This window comes from Neopelma chrysocephalum, unplaced genomic scaffold (genome assembly GCF_003984885.1).
Source record: "Neopelma chrysocephalum unplaced genomic scaffold, ASM398488v2 Primary Assembly neopelma1_77, whole genome shotgun sequence".
Classification (NCBI taxonomy): Eukaryota; Metazoa; Chordata; class Aves; order Passeriformes; family Pipridae; genus Neopelma; species Neopelma chrysocephalum.
Genome location: NW_020897738.1, coordinates 8810146 through 8831885, shown reverse-complemented (window position 1 = coordinate 8831885; position 21740 = coordinate 8810146). Strand labels below are relative to the sequence as shown.

Sequence of the window (21740 nt, the reverse complement as noted above, 5' to 3'; positions counted from 1 at the left end):
ATCTGAATAATCTCAGAACGTTTAAAAATAGCAGGATTGTTTGTTTGTTTGTTTTAAGGTATTAAGCCTTTTTCCTTACAGTCCACTTACTTGTAAAGTAAAGGATTTCTGTGGGATTGGGGTTGGCAGTTTAAGTGCTAATGCTGGTGCAGAGATGCAAGCAGCATCCTTCTCAGAGGCCAGTGCAGCTGAGGACTGGAAAAAAATTGCAGAAGTAATTAAATTTTTCTGTTAAAAAAATTAAAACCAAAGCTATTATACCACATAGATTGATTTGAAAAGGATTTTTTTTAAATTCTAAATAATGCCAACTGGAAATATTAGTCTTTTTCCAATTAGCTGTACAAATACAAGTTTTTTAAAATAGCTTCTAAGAATTAAAAAAAAATCAAAACAAACTTGAAGTGGTCCTTTTTTTTTTTTTGAACCCACCCCCCATTTTCAGCTGCAACTAATTAATGGAAATTCTGGTACCTTATATGGAAAATATAAGTTCTAAATACTGAAAAAAGAGTATCTATATGCCCTAAAATGATGGAAACTCTAATGCAACCACTCCAGGGTTCTGAGGAAGTTTATTTATTTTTTATGCTGAATATATTTATTTATATTTTAAATCATCATACCCAAGTCACTTTCTTGTGCTTGGGCCACTCTCCATCACACGCCACCCTAAACTGCTGGCACTGAATTTCATTCTATACAGTCCTTTGGGAGGCTGCCACTGCTTGGCACACTGGTGCTGTTTAGTAATAGCTGTATATTGATATAAAAGATAGACACATCTGTCACACCGTGTGCATCTGCTTTTTCTAACCTTAAATTCCAAAAAGAGGAAGTTTAAAGGCATGAAGGAGGGATGGCTAAAAATCCTGAGGGACTGATACTACTTGAGTTTCCCCTCAGCTGAGGGAACAAGTCAACTGACTTGTGAAAGCCACAATGAATCTTATTTCCTTCACCTGAACAGTTAAAGTTACTGGTACAAGTCTGGAGTCTTTCCTGGGCCTTCCCTTTTTCTTCTTTTCTACTGTTTCCCCCTCAAGTTCCAGTTTCCGTTTGGGAACACTGAGTGGTTTAACAGCTGGAATCTTCTCTTCACTGTCACTGCTGCTCTCCAGAATATCCTTAGGCTTATTGTCTTTAATTAAATTCTGATCCTTCAGTCTGTAAAAGAAAAAAGCAAATGTCATGTTTTATAAGAGCTGATTCCCAAAGCTGCCCCATATCGTGTGCACAGCATTCCTGCAGATAAGAAGACACATTCTTAGCCCTGTTTGAGCGTATTTCAAACTGCACAAAGGCAAGAGGAAGAAGCTGAAGAGGTTTGGCAAATCCTCTCTAGGAGTACAATGTGCAATTCACACATAAGCTGATCAGACATATTCTCCCCTTTAAAAAAAACTAATCAAACCAGCAGTTAGCTACAGGGGAAAGCTGGAAAGAGCAACCTTATTTTAGCATTCAGTTCCAATTACAATCAGATCTCTTTCCCTGAGCTGATACAAATAATTCAGCACTCCAAGATGCAAGAGTAGTTCATCTTTTCCCCTTCAACAGACATTACAGTTTCTACTTACTCATGTAGAACTTCCTTTGTCATTCTGTTGTCTATCCCCAGAAATTGTCCTATTCAGCTCTCACTGCTGTACAATGTATTTCTGCAAACCATAAAAATGACCCCTCCCACTATCCCAGGTTGCTCCAAGTCCCATCCAGCCTGGCCTTGGACACTTCCAGGGATCCAGGGGCAGCCACAGCTTCTCTGGGCAACCTGTGCCAGGGCCTCTCCACCCTCCCAGGCAAGAATTTGCTCCTATTATCTAATCTAAACCCGCCCTCTTTCAGTTTGAAGCCATTTTCCCTTGTCCTACCACTACCTGCCCCCATGGAAAGTCCCTCTCCAGCTCTTTTGTAGCCCCTTTAGGCATTGGGAGGCTGCAAGAAGGTTTCCTCAGAGCCTTCTCTTCTCTGGGCTTGCAGCCCCAGCTCTCTCAGTCTGTCTCCTCTGCAGAGGTGCTCAAGCCCTCTCACCATTTTCGTGGCCTCCTCTGGACCTGCTCCAACAGGCCCATGTCCTTATATAATGAAATATAATATAATATAACTAAATACAAATCCCTGTGAACTCTCTTGTTAGCCATTATATCCTAAAATAGGTCATTTATTCATACTCTTCACATTCCCTCCAGTAGCTGGTTATTAACTGACACCCTTTTGCCAGTTATTCCTTAACTGCTTGGCTTCACAGAAATACTTTGCATAATCCAAACCTTTTTCCTCTGGCTTCTGAATTATGCCAAACAATAAACTTTTATCCATACTTTACTGACACATCAGAAGCAATTATGAGAGTCATTTAATGCATCTTTCTTCTGCATCACATGGTTAAACCCTTTGACATAAAAATACTGATGTATAAAATATGTTTTATTGATAATAAGTTGGGGAACTAGACACTTCTTTCTCCAGGTTGCTATTTTTCCATCACGTGTTTTGGTGAAGCAGGAACACCTATGCCATAGCACACTGTGGCACAAAAACAAAGGCTTGTCTTTTTTTTTTAAGTCATGTGGATCCAGAGCTAAAACTCCTTAAAATCAAAGAGTCTTCTCCACATGCCTTCAAGGCATAAATCTGAAATACAATTGCAGCTACAATGATGCTAGGCTGTCTGCTGACAAGGATGGTAATTCATGCTGAAGGAAGTCTCTGCTGTGCAGAGATGCAGGCTGGCTATTTTGGGCTGGTTTTGTCTTCCAAGGAGCACAGCTGCACACAGGGAGGCCTGTGCACACACAGCCTCCTGCAACAAGGGCTTGAACCTGGAACATCTTGAAGAATCTGCTTGATACCAAAATGCCAGGGACAAAGGCACAAAGGGATAACGCCAGCAGAGAGTTCCCCTGTCTGCAGCTGTCCCCTTCCCTTCACCAGGGGGAGAGACCCAAGGCAGTTTGTACAGCCCCAGCACACGACACCCACACCCCAGGGAATCAACATTTCAACCCTCTGCATCAGCACCTTCCCCCTGCCCAGGCTGGGCCTCACCTGTCCACAACAGTCTGGTTTGTGTTTGGTACCACAGCAGTCCCTGAGGTGGCTTTGGAGCGTTCTGTGAACCTGGAATCAAATGCTTTCATGGGCTCAATCTTGGATGGAGTTGTCAACACAGAGGATGCAGGAGGAGCAGTTGAGGCAGAGGTAGCATTTACACTGTCAGCAAAAGAGACAGGAAAAGAAGGATTAAAATGAATTTCATGTTGGTAACCTGCACTGCTCACAACAACTAGCTAACATCCATTACACTGGCTAGGAAGCATGCTGAAAACCTTTCACTGAAGTACATCATGAATCAGGATATGCCTTTGCCACCCCTTCACGTGTCAGCATCTTGAATGCTTTCCCTACTCAAAAACTGCCTGTGATACACCTCAGAGCTTCATGTGGCCACATGTCTAGATTAAAAGACCCTAATTCATTCATTTTGTATTTTTAACTCAGGAATGAAACTGTCAGGAACAATACTTTTAGCTGTTGTTTATGTACCCAAAGGGAAAGGATCACTATTTTAAATAATCACTGGGGTTCCTGCTTTTACCCCTTGTTCAGGTTAGAAAATCCTTTCCATTACAATATTATATTCCACTGTTTATCAGTCAAACAATCTGGGCTGAAACAATTCATGCCACGTTTAGACTTTTGTTATTGAAGAATCCAAACTGATTATTAGGCCTTTCCAAGCACAACTCTAAAGCAAAGGAATGTGTTTCCCCCACACTAAAGCATTCCAGGGATCTGTTATTTGAATAGCTGTTTACTTTAGAGATTTTTCAATTCATTCAGAGAATGAATTCAGGGAATTAACTGAAAGAAATAATGGCTCTAAAATAACTGATGTTTGTACTAAAAAGCTCCTAGAAGTACAGTTTTCAAAGAAAAGGAGACTAGTTTCATCTGTCAATCATTTCTCATGGTCTACATGCTCATTTTTTAATCTGGGGCCAATTTCAGCTGATGTGATGAATAAGCAGAGGTTCCAATGCCACTTGTGCTGTTACAAATACTGTAAAAACACACTGAGGAGCAGAAACCAAGTCAGTGCTGCCACTGAGAGAACAGCAAGGAAAATCGAGTGGTTCCATTGTTAATTTGAAAGACACACTGGCCAATGGGCTCATGTGCACTGACAAGTCAGCATCACTGTGCTCTGATGGGGTTGTTACACAGGAAAGAAGGATCACCATGTTCAAAGAGAGGACACGGGACAGAATTTGATGTAAAACAGGCTTCATGGCTGCCAGTACTGGAAAGCCTTCTCTTATTCACTAATAGCAAGCCAACAATCCATAAGCAGGTCATTTGTTAGAGCCTCAGCAATCAACTGCACCCCTCATTCCACTGGAGTTCACTGCCAGAACTGTGCATATGGATTTACTCATTCCTGATTTACCACTATTTAAAGTAACCAATACCAATAAAATCTTGATACTTTCAGGAAGGTTTGATTCTCAGAGTTTTGCAGTCAGGAAACTGCTTTAATGATTTCTTGGTTACAGAACCATAAACAGAAATTTAAAACTAAACAGACTCATGTAAGTGAAAAACAAAACTGCAAATACTGACCCCTCTTTATTGGCTGCATCATCTGTTGGTTTTATACTGGCTGCTGTTGGCTCCACAGAAGGCTTTGAAGTATTAAGGGAATTTGCTGCGTTAGAATCAAGTGACATGAGCTGCTGGTTACTTTGAGAAGACATCATTGAGCCAGAGAGAGTTCCAGAGATTGGGATGCTATTGAAAAATGCTGTAGAAAAATCCCTAAGCAAAAAGACAAACAACAAATATGTTACTCAAAAACACGTAAAAGATAATTGAAAAATAGTAATTTTAACTAAACTATTTATTCCATTCTTCCTTTTTCCACATGTGGATACTCACACACAACCTAAATAAACCACCAACACGTAACTGTCCATAGTTGTTTCTCACATCCAAAGGATATTAAAGCCAGTACTAATATAGATATGAATCTACAATACACAATGGTAGATAAGGAGAATTAGCCTGACCTATGAGAATGAGATCTCATGGCTAAGAGAACACAGGCCAAAGCCACCTTTCATAAGGACACACACTTATTCCCAATACAGGTTTCATGATGCTCTAAGTCAGAATTCGGAGTTTGCACCAGGGAACAACGACAACAAAAAGATTAAAAAGGTCCAAAAGGATTTTAAAGGTGACTTCCAGACATACCCAGTGTCCAGCTGAGCAATGCAGAGAGGTGTGATCCTCCTCCGACCGTCTGCCGTGCGGGTTTCAACTTGTTTTTTTAAGAGATTCTGTTGGAAAGTACATTTCATCATCACTTCTGATAAATAGGAAATGCTTTTTTTTGTTTTTTTTCCAACAAACAAGAATAAGTATAGTAGAAGAAAGATGTGCCTCAATTAAAAATCTGCTAACAAAGACTGTTTCCCATATCATCTTTGAACCATGCCATTATTGCATAGTCAATCTACATTTTTATTAATACAAGTGTATTTCAATACCATAAGTTTTTTTTGACCACTAATAGGTGTTAAGTAGAAGCTCATACAGTACAAAGTACAACAGAATTCTGATTGTGATTACTGCTCTCAGCCTGTACAATAATACACATGATTTTTAATTTGAACACACACCTTTCCAATCTTCAATCTATCCATCAGTAGAAAAGGCATTTGTGGAGAATGTAATCTGCTCTCCACAGTTAGAGAGTCAAGTCCAAAACGTTCTGATCTGTGTGTACCGAGTCCTTCATTAGAAGTCATGCTTTATGTTTAGGAGAGCATTAAATAAAGCTTTCAACCTCTACCACTGAGAAATTGAAGTACAGTTCTACAGCTTCCCTGCCATGAGCTACTTTTGGGTTCCTTCCTGCACACCAAGAATTTTGTATCAGTTGCAGAAACATCCACAAGCCTTTTTTTCCACACAGTCCTATTTCTGCTCAAAAGCATTGTAACTTTTCACCCCGTGCAGTAACTGACCCAGTGACTCGGGCACCGGACCCTTCCCAGGCTGGAAGGTGCCACTCAACACGAAGAAAGGCACAGGAACTGGTTCTGTCACAAGCAGTTTGGTGTTTACCAGCTCAGTACCTGGCACTGCCCAAGAGCACCCACCTTCCTGATGTCCTCCAGGCTCTCCCCATTGACCATGCTGGCCACTTTGGGAGCTGCTGCGTTCCCAGAGCCCTCCCGGAGCGACGCGTTCTTCTGATCCACCTGCTGCTGCTGCCTCTGCTGGTACTTGAGCATCTCTGGGTTCTCAATGATGGTGGTAGACAGCTGAGCTTCAGTCATTATAGCCAGGCTCTTCCCATAGGTGGACTGGTGAATGTTGCTCTGTGGGTGTTAAAGATGTGAGTGACTGGGACTGCTCCCGTGGCATCGCTGACTGTGATGCAGTGGAATCACAAAATCTAATGGGATCCATCAAATGCAATTGCCCTCTCTATCATTTACACACTACATTTTTTTCTTTGTGTTTTCAACTAACACTAAGTCAATATGTAAAATAATTGGAACTCAAAGCTCTAGTTGCTAATAGCAATGAGAGGAAAAACAGCCAACAGCAATCAGTTTAAAAAGACTTGCATATATGCAAGTCAAAGAGTAATTTTAAAGTGTTTTGAAGCACCCACTCCTTGTTTCCTTGGCCAAATAATTACTTCAAATGTATAATGATGTGTAAGCAAGTGGATGTTTTCCAAATACTCTTTCCAGAACAGAAACTAATATGACACATTCATTTCTTGACTACTGTCTTTTAATGATTTGTAAAGTAGACAAGAACACATTTTCTATAATATGGAAACCAGTCACTATATACTTCTATAAATAGTCCAATATTTTAATTGAATCAATACATCCCTTAGATATGATCACAGGTTGTCTGAGTGCTTACTGTACCTTTTCCTCCTCACTGAGTGGATCCCCAAGTTCATCCTGGGAAAAGTCCAAAAATGCCACAGATCCATCCATGGAACACACCAGGATACCGAGGCCATTAAGGGTCCTGAAGGAAATAAAGGTCCAACTCTGTTTTCAATCTCTTTCCTTGATGCAAAGGATCAATATGATAAAGTGCCCAATAAAAACTTTAGCATAAGATTTATTATCACAGCAACGCCTGATGGAACCAAAGAAGTGGGACAGGAGATGGGATGAGGGGCAGCAGGAGTCTGTGTGCCAACAGTCCTTGGCACACTGCACATAGGAAAGTGGCATTGGGACAATACACCCACCCATGGCACGATCAGCACCATGAAAACCTTCGTGAAGGTGTAACTCAGAGCAGTGTTCCCAATGAACAAAAGGAGAAAACTATAAACACATTTCCTTCCAAAGATGTACAAAATCTTTGTGCTAATGCCAGGGGGTGAAGAAAGGGGCTCTCAGCAGATAAGCAATCCATACACATCTCTTAGGGCCCTATAAACCGCTGTTTGAGGCCCATGGAAGATGAAGGTTCATCAAGTAACAGACAGTCCATTCCTATAAGAACTCTCTGATCCAAATAAACAAGAACGGAAGGAGAGGAAACGAGATTCTTAAGAGAGAAGCCCTGTATGTTGGGTAAATGCCTCTTCTCTAGCAGCACTATCTCAAGCTACAGCAATCAAAAGAAAGCAAGCTGAACATCCAAGCAGTCCAACAATCTCTGTATTAGGCAAGAACATATGTCTGATTTTGTTATTGTTCATTATTTGTGGTTTTAAGCAAACTCCACATGTCCTTGTATATGGGAATGTACTGTAACCCTCTTCTGGAGGTCTCAAAAGGTTTTCTTAGCAACAAGAGAGAGGAGAAACTATACATTCTAGTCTTAATGGAATTATACTCTTGCATACATAACCTATTATTGCACATTGGAAAAAGTATTAGATGAATTTTGACTGCTCGCCCAGACAGTTCAGTTACAGAGCTCACAGAGACAGTAACACAGTGGCTTTACAGATCCACTGTTACAGAGAAGGGGAGAGCAAAGGAAAGCTGGCAGAACTCTGACATCCCATCCAAGTTACTCCAGCAAGGCTCAGAAATTTATGACGTGCACCATGGCCATGGGCAATTGAAAATATCTGCTTCTGTGGTGGCTGGTGCCCTGAGAGCATCACACCCCCAGCAGGCAGCCTCAGAACCATGAACCAGGTAACACATCCCCAGCAGTCAGTCAGCCTCAGAACCATGGACTAGGTAAACCAACAGCACTCCAGGTTAGGAAATGGTAACATCTTGTTGAGAGTTTTCTGCTTGCTTAGCAGACAAAATTGCTGAGCTCCTATTGACCTCTGGAACCAAGCAATTGTTCCGTGAAAACATTATCATTTCAAGATATTATGAAGATGGATCCAAGCCTAAAACTCTGAAAGAGAAATGATAGAGATATAACAATATAATAGTATCAGGTTTCTCTGAATTTACTCAGTCTGTTTTCAGAATGGAGCATGTTTCTGGGAACATTCCACATTATTGACATTTTAGCCACTGTTTCAGTCTGTAAACAGGATATAAAATATCAAGCTTCCTGATGATCCTTTGTCTCTCAAAGATGCCACAAAACCATTCCCTCAGAAATTGCAAAATGTTAACCAGCTCTTACTCCCAATGACTTCATGCCATGAAAAATGTGCAAACTGCAGACGGAGAAATAAAAAACACTACAGGAAAACAAAACTATTCAGAGCTATTGTAGTGCAGCAATAGCAGCACTTCTCATGAAATATTCCACTTGCTGGCTTTCCAGCCTTAATCTGCTAATGAAAGAAAAATGGTTTGGTTTTGAAAACTTTATTGTGGTTCACTGAGCTTCATGGCAAAATCCACAGAGCACACAGAGAGCAGGAAGTTACACTGTGAGCTTTGACATTCACAGCATAAACCCACCTGGATGGTCACAACTGTTGGGGCAGATTTTCAGAAGTCAGGAAGCAATAGAATTAGGATGGCCTGTGGAATCAGCTGTGTGGCTATTAATGAAAAAAAATATTGAGCATTTTCTTGTACAGAACCCTTAACTCTCTAAATCACCTGCTGTATGGGTGCAGAGTATTTTTTAAATACCCTTTACTGAGTGGTCTCATGAGCTTTTTTCCCCTTATTATTTAAGTCTTGCAGCAAATGAAGAACTATTAACTTCTGCATTTTTATGACTAGGCCCTAGGAAGAAAGCAGGAGAGGAGAGAGTACCACTCACTGCAGAAAAAGAAAATAAGGTTTGGGACAGCAGACTGCTGGGAAAGTGGATTGTCCAGCCAGCTTCTCACAGATGGAATGCACATAAAACTCACCAGGTCCACCACGTCATGTTACAAAATAGATATTCTGTGAAAAAATATCAGTGAATCATAACAAGTGGGAACTCATTCCACGAGTATTTTACTGTGTCATTACTACATACATTAATTTTTATTCAGTTTTATTCAGTTTTAGTGTTATATAAACTCCAGTGACCACATGCTAATTGCTAATGTTACTACCAAAGATGTTGCAGAAGAACCAAAACCTTCAGAAACCAATTATTTGTGTTCCAATCACAAGCTGTACTGTTTTAAGGAATTTCCAGATAATTCTGGAAAACACCTAAAGCTGATGACAATACTTTGGTTTCTGTAACAAAGAGCAGAAATGAACTTACCATGAAATGTCCATGATTGACTTGTCAAACAGCTCATGTATGACAACCAAGGGTCGTTTCAGACACGTGAGCTTAAAAAAAAACAAAAACCAACACTCATAAATGTAGAAGCTCTACACTAGCACAGATATTCCCTCATGACACTCTCCCAGAGCCCAACAATATCCACAAAGAAAATGTGGAGACATGCCCTGCATGCCTGGTGGGGCAGCTGAAGAACCAACTCACCCATTCCACTGCTGGGACAGAAAAGCTCTGGAGAGGAATAGCTGACATTCAACTCTCCTCTCTGAAACACAGACTGAATTTCTAAATCACCTTTGCCATTCCATCCCAGCCACAGAACACCCTCCACCACTTCAAAAGCAATTCCACGGATGCGAAAGAGCTTCTATTCTAAGCTGCTCTGAGATAAGGGGGTTGCAAACTGCCAGCACAGGAGGAAGACACAAAGCAGATTAGGTTTCCACGTCCTCACTCACTCCACTTGTCTAAGAAAGTGAAGCCTATGAAGAGCAAAGGGAATTTGACTCACAGCTGTTCTTAAAGAGGATCCCTCTACACTTATGAATCAGCTTAGTAATAAAGAACTGAATATGAAAATTCCCAATAACCTGTTCTAAATCAGACATTCTAAGCTCTTTAATGTTAAACCAATGGATTTAACATCCATGGTGTATAGCACAACTGAAGTGAAGCCAGAGCAGTCGATGTGGCTGGGAAGTTTAATGCTCCTGGGTTCAGTGTAGCTGTCACCTTCAGTACTTATCTGTGCTCTATACAGATCTACCAAGCTCTTCAGGGCAAAGATGGTCTATAACTTTGCACCTCTGTAATCCCTCATATAACCTCACCAGCCATTCTAAATGAAACCTTTATAGTATAAATAGACAGTAAAATATACCCAGTGATACCCTGATATGGGTGTGCACTGGCAGCACTGCCAGAAACAGATTTAGTGTTATGCATCCAGCGATGGATGGATAAATATCACACTGGAATCTATAAATAGCAGATTGGAGTTAGCAATTGGTGTGTTCTGGCACATGTTCTCATCACAAAGCTTTACAATCAGTTAAATTTATTCCCTGTATTTTGCAGTTGCCAAACAACCCGCCTTGCATTTATAAATGTGAGAACAGCTACTCTTCTCTTAGCCAGAATAATAATTTTAGTGTAGATTTTAAAGTAAAACCCAAACTAGATGTCAAAAGCTTGTCAAAAGTATACTTAAAAACCTCATTCACCTTCACATTCCTCTCCTTTGCAAAGACAGAAGACAAGTAAAAGACACAGGAAGGAAATAGGGCTGAATTTATTAACTGTGGTAACACATTATGGCCCTTAACAGTTCCTCCCCCCCACCAGGGCACAAACTCTGCCTCTGGTTCCTAACTGCTCTTGGCTTTAGAGAAATTAATTAACAGCAATCCACTTCCTTCCCCTCCAGCTAAACCTGCAACAACAGAAACAAAAACCCCTGAAATGCCCTTAAATATAAGACCCAATACTGTACATGTAACCTTTGTGCTAAACCCCAAGTTATCCAAATGAGCACATCAGTTCAAAGGAGCAAAGGCAACACTTACCCAGACAGACAGAGATCGGTCTTTACTACCAACAGCACAACAGCAGTAGGGACAACTTGGCTTGGTGGAGCTCCCGTTCTTTTGTTTCTTTTTGAAGATTTTTGGATTGAATTTCTAAACAAATGAGATGCCCAAATTTTATTACAGTAATTACATTTTAGCAGAAGATCTGCTTTAAAGGCTAATTTTCCACTTAAGAGTGAAAAAGAAACATTTCATAGGAACAAAGTCCTGAACCAGACTCTATAAGAGCATGAGAAAAGCTGCAGGAGCTTTCTTAAGGGGCTTTTTGAATGCCTTAACAGGAATAGCAAATCATATTAATTTTACTAGGGATCTAGCAAACCTCCATCACTTTAACCAAGTCACTGCAGAGCTAACAAAGCCAATGTTGGGCATTCCTACATGCTCTGTACTCCCCTTGTCTTGCTCTTCTCCATCTGGTTCTCTTATCACACCAGCAAGCTGATTGCTACCAACGTGTAAAGTTGACATTTTTTAACCACCACCACCATGCATTTGCTTTACTAATCTTGATGTCTGTCTTCACCTCTGGTCCCATTTGTACATAAAATTATCAAAAAGTGCATAACAGAAGTTTTACTTCAGGGGTAAATGACTCTCACTCACTCACCACTACTGTGACTGCCTTCCGGTGACCCACAAAATCCATGTTGGTTTTCCAGCCATCCCTCTCAATGATCTGAGCAGTGGGTCCAGAATTGTTCATGGCATGAGCAGAAACAAGGTAGTGACCATCAGGCGACCAGCTAAGACGCAACACGTGAGTTGTCCCTCCACACTGACAAAAAAAACCACACCAGAGCTTTAAAAGTGTTTGGCAAACAAACCATAACAGTTAATACAAACTATTTAAATTTTAGATTTAGGGAATATGATTACAAAGTAAGTTTTTTGCGAACATTAATGATCTTACACACAATTCTTTAGCACTTGGCCATGTTTACACAGGTGATGAAGTGTAACTTCAGAAGCCCTATCAAAAGGGGGGAAAAGGAACCCAGAGAACTCTTTTAAAGGAAACAAAAACGTTCCATCTTTTTGGATACTGTTCCCTCAATAATTATAACAGTCCTAGTTAAGGACAGGGCAGCAGCACAGCAGCTGCTAATGATGAGGCTTCAGCTTGCCACAGCAGCTCACACGTGAATTTGGGCAGTTACAGTTGACTACAAAGAGTAACTGTACTAATCACAATACCATGAGATCCCTGCACAACACTCCACTCACTAAGCACCACATTCTGTCCCCAGGTATTTGCTCTCTTGATCGAAGTCACCACATCACAGCCCTGTGATGCCAGACCAAAGATCCCTCCCAAGTGCTTCTCTCATTTCTGACAGTGGCCAACAGAAGATGCTCAGGGAAGAAGGTCAGACTGCTGTAACCAGGGTGCCAAAACTTCCTTGGAACAACCCCTACATTGCCAGAAATTTACTGCATTGTTTACACAACCCACGTAAACCTTTGGCATTCACAATATCCAATGGCAATGAGAGTCTCCAGTCAATCACATTTTGTGGGAGAAAGTAGCTCGTTTTTCCCCCCTTTTGAACCTGCCCTCTGAGAACTTCATTTCATTCAGCACTGCTAAATTAATTCATGTGTCAGCAGGACCAGGGTTGTTCTAGTTTTCTTTCATTCTCAAGGAATTCACTTTGGACAGTCCCACATTGTGCAGTACCTCATCAAAGGGTTTGGTGATGCTGGTTTCCAGCTGCCAGTCCATGGTCCTCCACACCTTGAGGCTGCGGTCGTCGGCCTGCGAGGCGATGTACTTCCCAACAGGGTCCCAGGTCAGCCCCTTCACCAGCCCAGAGTGCCCCTTCAGCGTGGCCAGGATTTCTGTGCAGCCAAAAATTGAGAAGAGGGAGTAGTTACTGAAATCTCCTTTAGGACAGACTGTTGAGAAGATTTACCAGATCTTTTTGAAACGGAGTATAAAATGTAATTTTCTTTACTGTACAAACAACCAAACTGGAACCTGTGCTCAAGCTAACACTGATATAAAAAAGTGGGAAAGAGAACTCTGTCCAGATTAACGTGTACAAAACTCTTTGTAAGAAATAGGTCAGAGCAGAAAGACCAACAAAGCCCAGGCACTTCAGAATAGAACTTTGAAGCTGTAGAAAAGCAGCACTTTAACTGGAATTTCAGTTAAACCCTTTCCTCCACACCCAAAGATTATCACAACAAATTCAGCTCTGTGCAGCAAATGTGAACTAAGTCAAAGTTTTGACTCAACAGACACACAAGCCTGGCAGACCTGGTAACCTGTTTTCAGTCACTCCTGCTTATCAGACTGTGGGAGAAGAGGCTGAGAGGGTACCCAGCCAGCTTCAGAGTGTAAAAACTCTGGGATCAGTATTGGAAGCCAGCTTCAAATAAATGGCATGTAAATAAAATACACCTAATAATGACTGTCATGTAAAATGAGCAGCACAGCCTGAATGCAGCTGTTCCCTCCAGCAGGGTGGAACCCAGTGCTCAGTGCCATCCAAACCTGGACAGAGCACTGACCTGCCAGGCTGCAAGTGTGTCATCTCAAAATGCCAGCCATTCCCCCAGAGAGATGCTCAGAGTCAGTGAAATATGCCCAGGGAGGGAAGAGTTTGTCACAACACTTTACACACTCACAAATCTGACATAAAGAGTTCTCACCTGGAAATTTGACAGCATTCCAGATGACAACAGTGTTGTCAACACTGCAGGATGCCAGCCAGGCATCATGGGGAGACCACGCCACATCCATCACATCTGCTTGGGAAAAAACAACTTCCATTAGGAAAGAGGTTGATGGTAATCAGAAAATCCAAACATCTTTTAAAAAAGAACTCGTGTGGCAACATTTTGCTCTCACTGAGAAATTATTATCATTTCACCAGAGCAGAAGGTAGGACAGAACACGGCAACAGTTGTTGGGAGTTAGGCTCTCCAACTTACAATGTTCAAATCAAAAAAAACCCAAGGCAGAGAATGCAATGTCCAGTGACTGTAGGAAGTACTAATGCCTGTACAAAGAACCCTGTCCTGGTTTGGATAAAAAGTACCAGAAGCTATTGCAATGCACTCACTTCATTCCAACATGCACAGAGCAATCCAAGTGATGGCCACCTTGATTCTAATCATAGCTCATGTCAGCAGGTGCAAAACACATCTGAAATTACTTGTTTATTCATCTTTTGCACTGCTCTTCAGTTATTTTTTTTTAAATAAACATTAACATTCTTTGGTTTACAAAATCTTCATCCTTTGCCAACCAGATTATTCACTGCCAGTCTGAACATTTATTTAAATAAAAACACAGTTTATCTTCCTTTATTCAAACTAATTTTTAAGCAAGAAAATAGCAAAAAGTTTCTTAATAGCTAATTCTTCTGTTATGTAGTTGCCAGAAGTTACTTGTATGAAAATCCCATTTGATTAAAAACTGTATTTTCTTTTAGATTTTTATTGTTGCTCTTAAAAGGAATTGCTGACTTACCACCAAATATAAATGTTTTGAACAAAACACCGTGACGCTGAAAAACTATTTTCTTCCAAACACATTCAAATCAGGTTCATTCAGCACCTTCTCACTTACCCCCTGAGTGGCTTCTGAGGATCGACACACACCTCCACTGCTCAACATTAGTGAGTTTGCTACTAGAACCAAACACAGTGCTAGGTCCAATGTACCTAATTAAAATGGAAACAATTAGCAACAGAACTCCCTCAAGTTGTTCTTTGTAAAACAAATCAGCTGCACAGTGCACTTCTATTAGTCAGTTATTCCTACAATGAAAACGGAAGGGAAAAACCTGTATTTTCTTTAGAGCAAGTAATTCCAGTTATTAAAAAAATTAGCTTCAATAAAATGCACAATTTCTATTTAGGGTGACTCTTCAAATCTCAGCAGGAAGCTTTGTTCAAGAACAGAAGAAGATGTGTCAGCTCCTCTGGAGGAGAGAGACCCCCAGGCAGACCCAGCCCCAGTCGCAGGGACGTGGTGCCACAGGGTTTGGCTCCTCGTGCACCAGGAGAAGCACTGAGCTCCCAAAGGCCAGCACTGAGGAACCACTGAGCTGGGCCAGAGGAACCACTTGCAGTGCAGTACAAAGGTGAGAAGGGAGGCAGGTGCTTACGCAGCTCGTTTCCACACCATGATGAGTTTGTCATCTCCCCCCGATGCCAGGTACACCCCGTTGTTGGACCAGCGCACGCAGTTCACACAGGCTGGAACAGAGACAAGGGAGTTGGGAACAGGAAATATGGGAATCAGGGGTTCTGGAGCGGGGACAAAGATCACAACAAGCAAAACCTGACAGGAGACATTCAGGATTTAAGTGTGCTTTTTCCACCCAAAGCAGTTACTCTGTCTGCTTCAGATCAATGAATTGGTACTTATCTTCCAGCAGCAGCTGAGGAACTTCTCACTTAAAAATCCCTATTCCTTATCTAAAAAAGCTTCACCAAAAGTAGCTCAAAGGGAGAAACATTAATATTCATCTAACGAAGGAAACTGCTCCTGGTAAATGAGGTGGGATTAAGAGGGCAAAGAAGGAAAGGTATATCTTGAATGAAGAAGGGACAACTTGTCAGGTACCCACATTAATTCCAAATGTAATGTGCAATAAATCCAGAATAATTTAGAACTATAACCAATATACTTCATATGAGGTTTATTTTACACTTATTCCTTCTCTTGCCCTTTCCTTCAGAGCTCCCCAGTTTCTCAGGATGTGCATTATCAAATCCTTTGTGGCCACAGCTGAAAAAAAGCTTATAGGGAGGAGATTTCCAAAGGTATCTATGTTTCTCTGCATATTTCCCCACATTTTAACATTTTCTACTGAATATCTTCAGAAGTATATAGCCAAAGTATGGACCACCCTGCTGTATTTTATTGATTCTTCACCACTGGACAGAGCACAGTTTTTATAATTATATATGTGTAATGCTTAAGCTTTGGCAAATTACCAGTAGTCAGTAAAAAAAGATAAAAATAATAGGAAAAAAAAGCCTTTGTTACCTAAGTGATTGTCCATCTGACAAAGCATCTTGGGAATATTTTCATTCTTTTCATCTTCCTCTTTCAGGACAGGAGCCATATTCCAGATCACAACTTTGCCAGAATCCTGACCTGTAAGAAACCAAAGAGCCACCCCTTTCAAATACATGCAAAAAAGCTTTTCAAATTAATCTCAGTCCCAGAACAGATGCTAAAATATAGGTATTACTGCAGTGTGAATTTTGGAAACATTTGAATACAGATGCCATTTTGATACAATTACACCAAGTCATAAGTGCTTTATTTTTCTTAAAGTTATTAAAAATAAATTTATACAGTTCAAAAATTATACTGTACATAACTGATACCAACTACAGGGACAACTACTTATAATAAAATTGTATTTTAAAAGAGAAAAGATATATTCAAATACTAAATTGCAATTATTGTAGCCAACATAAAATTATTCACTGTTGTGAACCAAGTAATATTTCTGCATGTATTTCTTAAGCTATTCCATTTATATAATTGGATTTTTCTGTCCCAATAGCTCTACTACTTAGCAACTCAAAAAGCCCAACTGCACATTCAGTTCCTCTTCAAATAAAAAAGAAATTTGGCCATGACTCAGTTCTTGCAGCTCCTATGTCAATGATGCCCAAGAGGATGAGCACATCAGGCCATGGAACCCTGCCTTCTGCAGGAACAACAGCACTTCTCAATACATTTCATGACTTACACAATCATATGTTTCTTAGAGATAAAAGTGATGTCTTTTTAAAAGGGTCAAACTGACTGAAGTGTGGTGAAGGCACACAATTATTATTAGAGCCCAAAATTCCACTTTTTATCAGCACACAGACATACCTTGTCCTCCTGTTGCAAACTTGGTCCCATCTGGGTGAATGTCCACGGAAAATATTGGCTTTCCTGGAATTAGAGAACAAGCAGCAACACAGTGAGTTGTTTCCCAGTCAAGAGAACTGTAATGCCAGAGCCACCATAACTCTTCTGGTTGGCAATTTTCTTGTTCTAAAAGCTGGAGTTGCAGGAAGGACAGGAGCTGAGAGCAGCCTGGCACCAAGGGCAGCCCAGGAAAAGCCCCTCTGGAAGTTGCCATTCCACAACAAACCAGGGATAACCAAGGACACCCAATCCAAATACCTCAAAGCAAAACAACACCATAGTGCCAAGGAGGCAAAACTGCATTTGAGTAAGGAATTTCTTCCAGGTTTCTACAGTTCATTAGCTCATGACCTGAAGCGAGTTTTGGTTTGGTTTCTGGTTTTGCTTTTTTAAAATCCTCCCCGATCTCAGGCATCTGTTGGTCACACAATTACCCCTCTCAAATTTAAGTTCTGTTCATCCATGGGTTCTGTGGAGAACCTCCTGCTCCATGTATCTGCACCAGCTGTTACTTCAACACCCCTTAATTCTTGTACAGGAGGACAGTGGCTGAAAATCCCTTGATATTCATCCCTTTCCTGCCACTCCCAACTCATCACGTCCCCAGCTCAGCTCCCAAAGAGTCCCCAGCCCTTGCCCCAAGAGTCCTGCTCCACTCAGCCATTCCTTGGACAAGGGCTGTCCCACACTGCTCACCCTGAGACACTCACAGTCTCCTCTCTTTTGACATGGATTGAACTGGCATTGAAGACCACGTGTTCAAACACAAACCATCCAGATATTTACACAGCAGGATAAAACTTTATTTTGGGGTTTTTTTTTTCTAGCATTAAATTTGGGGTGCAATCAAATGAGCACTGAGCAGATATTTTCATAAATTATTATAACCCTAAAAAGTCAGACCTGAGTGGAAGTTGTCAGGTCACAGGGCGTTATTTTCCATATGAAGTTTAAAAAGGGCATGGACTTTGCACCCAGGGAAGGCAGGGGTAATAAATGAAGCCCTCAACAACAAACAAAGCTTCCTACATGGCTCAACTGTGATCCAGGGAGGGATCCTACTCCACAGGGAACTAATCCTACACAATGATCTATCCAGGAAACCTGGGCTTTCCCACAGGATTCGCCAATAAGCTCAAGGCACAGGGACCTGTGAACACGAGGCCCATCAAACTCACTTCCTTCCCATGTCTCTATCAGATCATGTCAGATCCTGTGGAAACAAGCCAAAGGGTACAAGGTCCCTGTTCCCAAGTGACCAAAGAGTTCCCAAGCTTCTAACTGGAGATGTGTTGGATTTCCCAACAGTAATGATGCATCAAAACAAAATGCAAGTGGTACTTAAGCAGCAAGACTAAAATCTAACATGGTGTGTTTTAAGACATTTTGACCTCTTGCAATAATATCTAAAAGAGAATAAGCTCAAATTATAGAAGTTCCCAGCATCACATTGCATGAGGAAGCAAACCAGGTTCATTAAAACCAGAACACCTTATGACAGACCAGATGTCCCGTGGGCTTATTTGTTTAAAGACACCAAATATACATTATGTACTTAAAGAAATACCAATAATGAAACAAGCTTGGAACAAAAAGTTCCAAGTAAGATAATTAAAACCCAAGGAAAAGGTCCCATCTTTTTAAAAAATACACCAGCAGAAGAATAAAAGCCATTTTGAATACTCCATCATTTTTGTTTGTAATCAATGAAATATAAACACAATTTTAAGTGAAATTCTACCACAAAATTAATGAGTTTCTATTCAATTTGCTTTCAGCCCATCTAATGCAACATCCAGTGTGACTCACAAATCAATTCAAATATTTACATTCCACCATTACAGCTTGGAGAGATAAACTCTGTGCCTATATTTAAACAAGAGCAGGCTCCAGTTTCTACAAGTTGTTATACATGAACAGCACCTTGGGGCTTGCAAGGGTTTCTTGGGATGGCAAGGGACCTCCTTTCCCTCAGGGAGCAGTGTTTGCCTCCATGAGCTCTCAAAACCCCATGTGCTGAATATGTCCAGACAACAGGATTCCTCTTCAGAGAGGTACTGAATGGAAAGCTGGGAGGGGGAAGCAAATCACACCAGCTGTATCTTACAGTCATCTGTTCCTGCTCCCCATTAGATTGCACTTTGAATAGTCTACCTCGCTCTGAGCCAAAGCAACATGGAAGAGAACACAACAATAATGAGAATTTCATGCAACGTCTAACAAACCCACACTAAGGGCGTGACAAGCTCACAGAAGATGCATCTGAAGAAGAAATATTTCCAATAAGTATTCAGATAAGCGACATTAAGAACCCTGAGACAAAAACCTGTAGAGCCAAAATGTGTTTTTACCATAAACACACGGCCCACAATTCCCAGGTGTGCTGAACGTCCCAGCTCCAACACTGCTTTCCAGTGCCTGTGGAGTGTGTGCCCTAAGCACCATTACACCCATTCCAGTCCAGTCAGCAAAGGAAAAATCCCACAGCTGAGTGAGGAGAGGGCAAGGCTGGAATGATGGCAGCTGGGTCTGGAGTGTGGGAGAGCCAGCCTTGCTCCACCAGCAGGGAACAGCCCTGTGTGCCTGGGCAGGAAGCGAGGGAACAGAAATGATCAGTCTCCAGCACACACAGTGAAAACTCTCCTGACCCTGCTCTGGAGAGGTCCCAGAGCCAAGGGGAGGCCCAGGAGGAGTGACAGACACTCCCTGCATGCAGGGTGCCTGGAGGATCCGGAACCCTGGGGTGTTAGAGGGGCTGATTAAACCCCCCGGTTTTATCCTGCCTAAGGACAGCAGTGTGGGAATGTCCCACAGTCCTGCACCCCTGGCACCACTGACAGCAGTGTGGGAATGTCCCACAGTCCTGCACCCCTGGCACCACTGACAGCACTCCACAGATGGAGCTGCTGCCGAATGTCTCTTCTGCAAGTAGTGAAACTATGACAAAGTGACTTGGCCAAACTCATCCCAGCAGGTCAGCAGCAGAAATGGGAATAAAATGTGGGACTATTGAGGCCCTGCATTATCCACCAGGCAGAGGATCCCAGAGCTCTCCAAAGGAGCCCCTGCTGCAAATCCCTTGGCTGAAGCCTGTTTTCTGCAATGGTTGGATGTGTTCTAAATTGCTACAGATTTCAAAGACATACCCATATCAAAAGGTGCACCCTTTGAAGAAATAAGGAAAGAAGTCACAGATCTAATCTCTTAGATTAGATTTAGGTTGAAAGTTTTTATTCAGCTGCTCCTAAGTGTGCTCCCACTGAAGATAAACAGAGGCACAGGACATTCTGCCCACAGGCAGCCAGAGATTAAGATGTAAATGCTACATTTGTTTAGATTAACCAAGCAGAAATGTAAAAAACAACTCAAATAAAGTATTTCCACAATTTTTCACTTCACTACAACCTTTGGTTACAAGGCCGGGCCCATCTGCTGCCTACACAGCCCCTGGAGAGCAGGCCAAGTAAAGATGCAGGTGAATGTCAACTCGAGCCTTGAGTGACTGTTACAAACTCTGCAGCACTGACACAGACACAGCACCACGTGCAGAAAGGCAGCTGTAAAGTTGTGTCTGTGGTTCTTAACTCAAAGCACGCTTTTCCAGCTTGAATAAACTGGTCTCCACCTCAGTCTTATTCTAGATCCCAATCAGCCACGTGAGTCCATCTAATGACATTTAGACATTAGCAGGGTTACACAGTTTGCAGTGGGAATGAAGCTGCACCCAGGCTCTGAGGACAAAACTTGCACAAACTCCAGTGAGCTCTTCACGTTAGATTTCTTCTCACTGCCTCACCAGGAGCAGCACAGGTATTAACCTGGAAGCTCATCTAAGCAGTGTAAGCACATAACACTGATGCTACCCCGTATTTGCCACGCTAGGGAAGCACAGAGCCTTCTGTCAATACCAACACTTCACTCTGAACGCGTCTGAGCTCACAGATCTCTACAAGATCCCCAGAGGACTAGCAGACAGGAGAGTATAGAAATTCAGGGAGTTGTTTTGAAAGTACTGCTGGGAGAAACCTTTTCGCCCACGGAGACTGACAGCTCAGTGCATGTGGGGACTCCGACAGCGAACCCGCCGCAGTGAGAGCGGCGCGGTCAGAGCTGTGCTCCGGACACCGCTCACCCCGGGGCACCTCCAGCGCGACCGCCCTGCCCTCAAACCCCTCCTGCGCTGCCTCAGGTGCGGAGCTGCCCGGGCGGCGGGAGCGGCTCCCGCTCCCCCGAGCCCCGCAGCCGCCCCCGACCGGCCCGGACCCGCTGGCCGGGTGCGCCCCGCGCACACCCCGGGACGGGCCCGGGGGCTGCCCCGGCACGGCCCCTCCGCCCCGCCCCACAGCCCCGGCCCCGCTCCGGAACACACCGGCACTTGTTGCGGCCGCTCCGGGCCCGGCGGGGCTCCGGGCCCGGCCAGGGGGCGGCCCGAGGCCCGGCCCGGGACCCCGCGAGTGCCGCGGCCCCGCTCCCCGCCGCGCGCGGCGGGGCAGCCAGGAATGCCGGTGTGTTCCGGAGCGGGGCCGGGGCTGTGGGGCGGGGCGGAG

The 21740-nt window shown here is 42.6% G+C and overlaps 1 protein-coding gene across 1 annotated transcript in view; it reads right to left on the bottom strand.

Moving 5' to 3' along the window:
* The window catches only part of LOC113970607 (protein HIRA), a 37240-nt gene that overhangs the window by 9861 nt on the left and 5639 nt on the right, over positions 1-21740 (bottom strand). The window contains exons 3-18 of the mRNA XM_027689720.1: positions 17155-17217; positions 16309-16419; positions 15422-15512; positions 14881-14975; positions 13959-14054; positions 12982-13142; positions 11911-12078; positions 11277-11390; positions 9688-9758; positions 6960-7065; positions 6171-6392; positions 5260-5345; positions 4627-4821; positions 3052-3216; positions 963-1167; positions 91-195 (exon numbers count right to left, since the gene is read on the bottom strand). Coding sequence (XP_027545521.1) covers positions 91-195; positions 963-1167; positions 3052-3216; positions 4627-4821; positions 5260-5345; positions 6171-6392; positions 6960-7065; positions 9688-9758; positions 11277-11390; positions 11911-12078; positions 12982-13142; positions 13959-14054; positions 14881-14975; positions 15422-15512; positions 16309-16419; positions 17155-17217 — 2054 coding nt within the window. The remainder of the gene's footprint in view (positions 1-90; positions 196-962; positions 1168-3051; positions 3217-4626; positions 4822-5259; positions 5346-6170; positions 6393-6959; positions 7066-9687; positions 9759-11276; positions 11391-11910; positions 12079-12981; positions 13143-13958; positions 14055-14880; positions 14976-15421; positions 15513-16308; positions 16420-17154; positions 17218-21740) is intronic.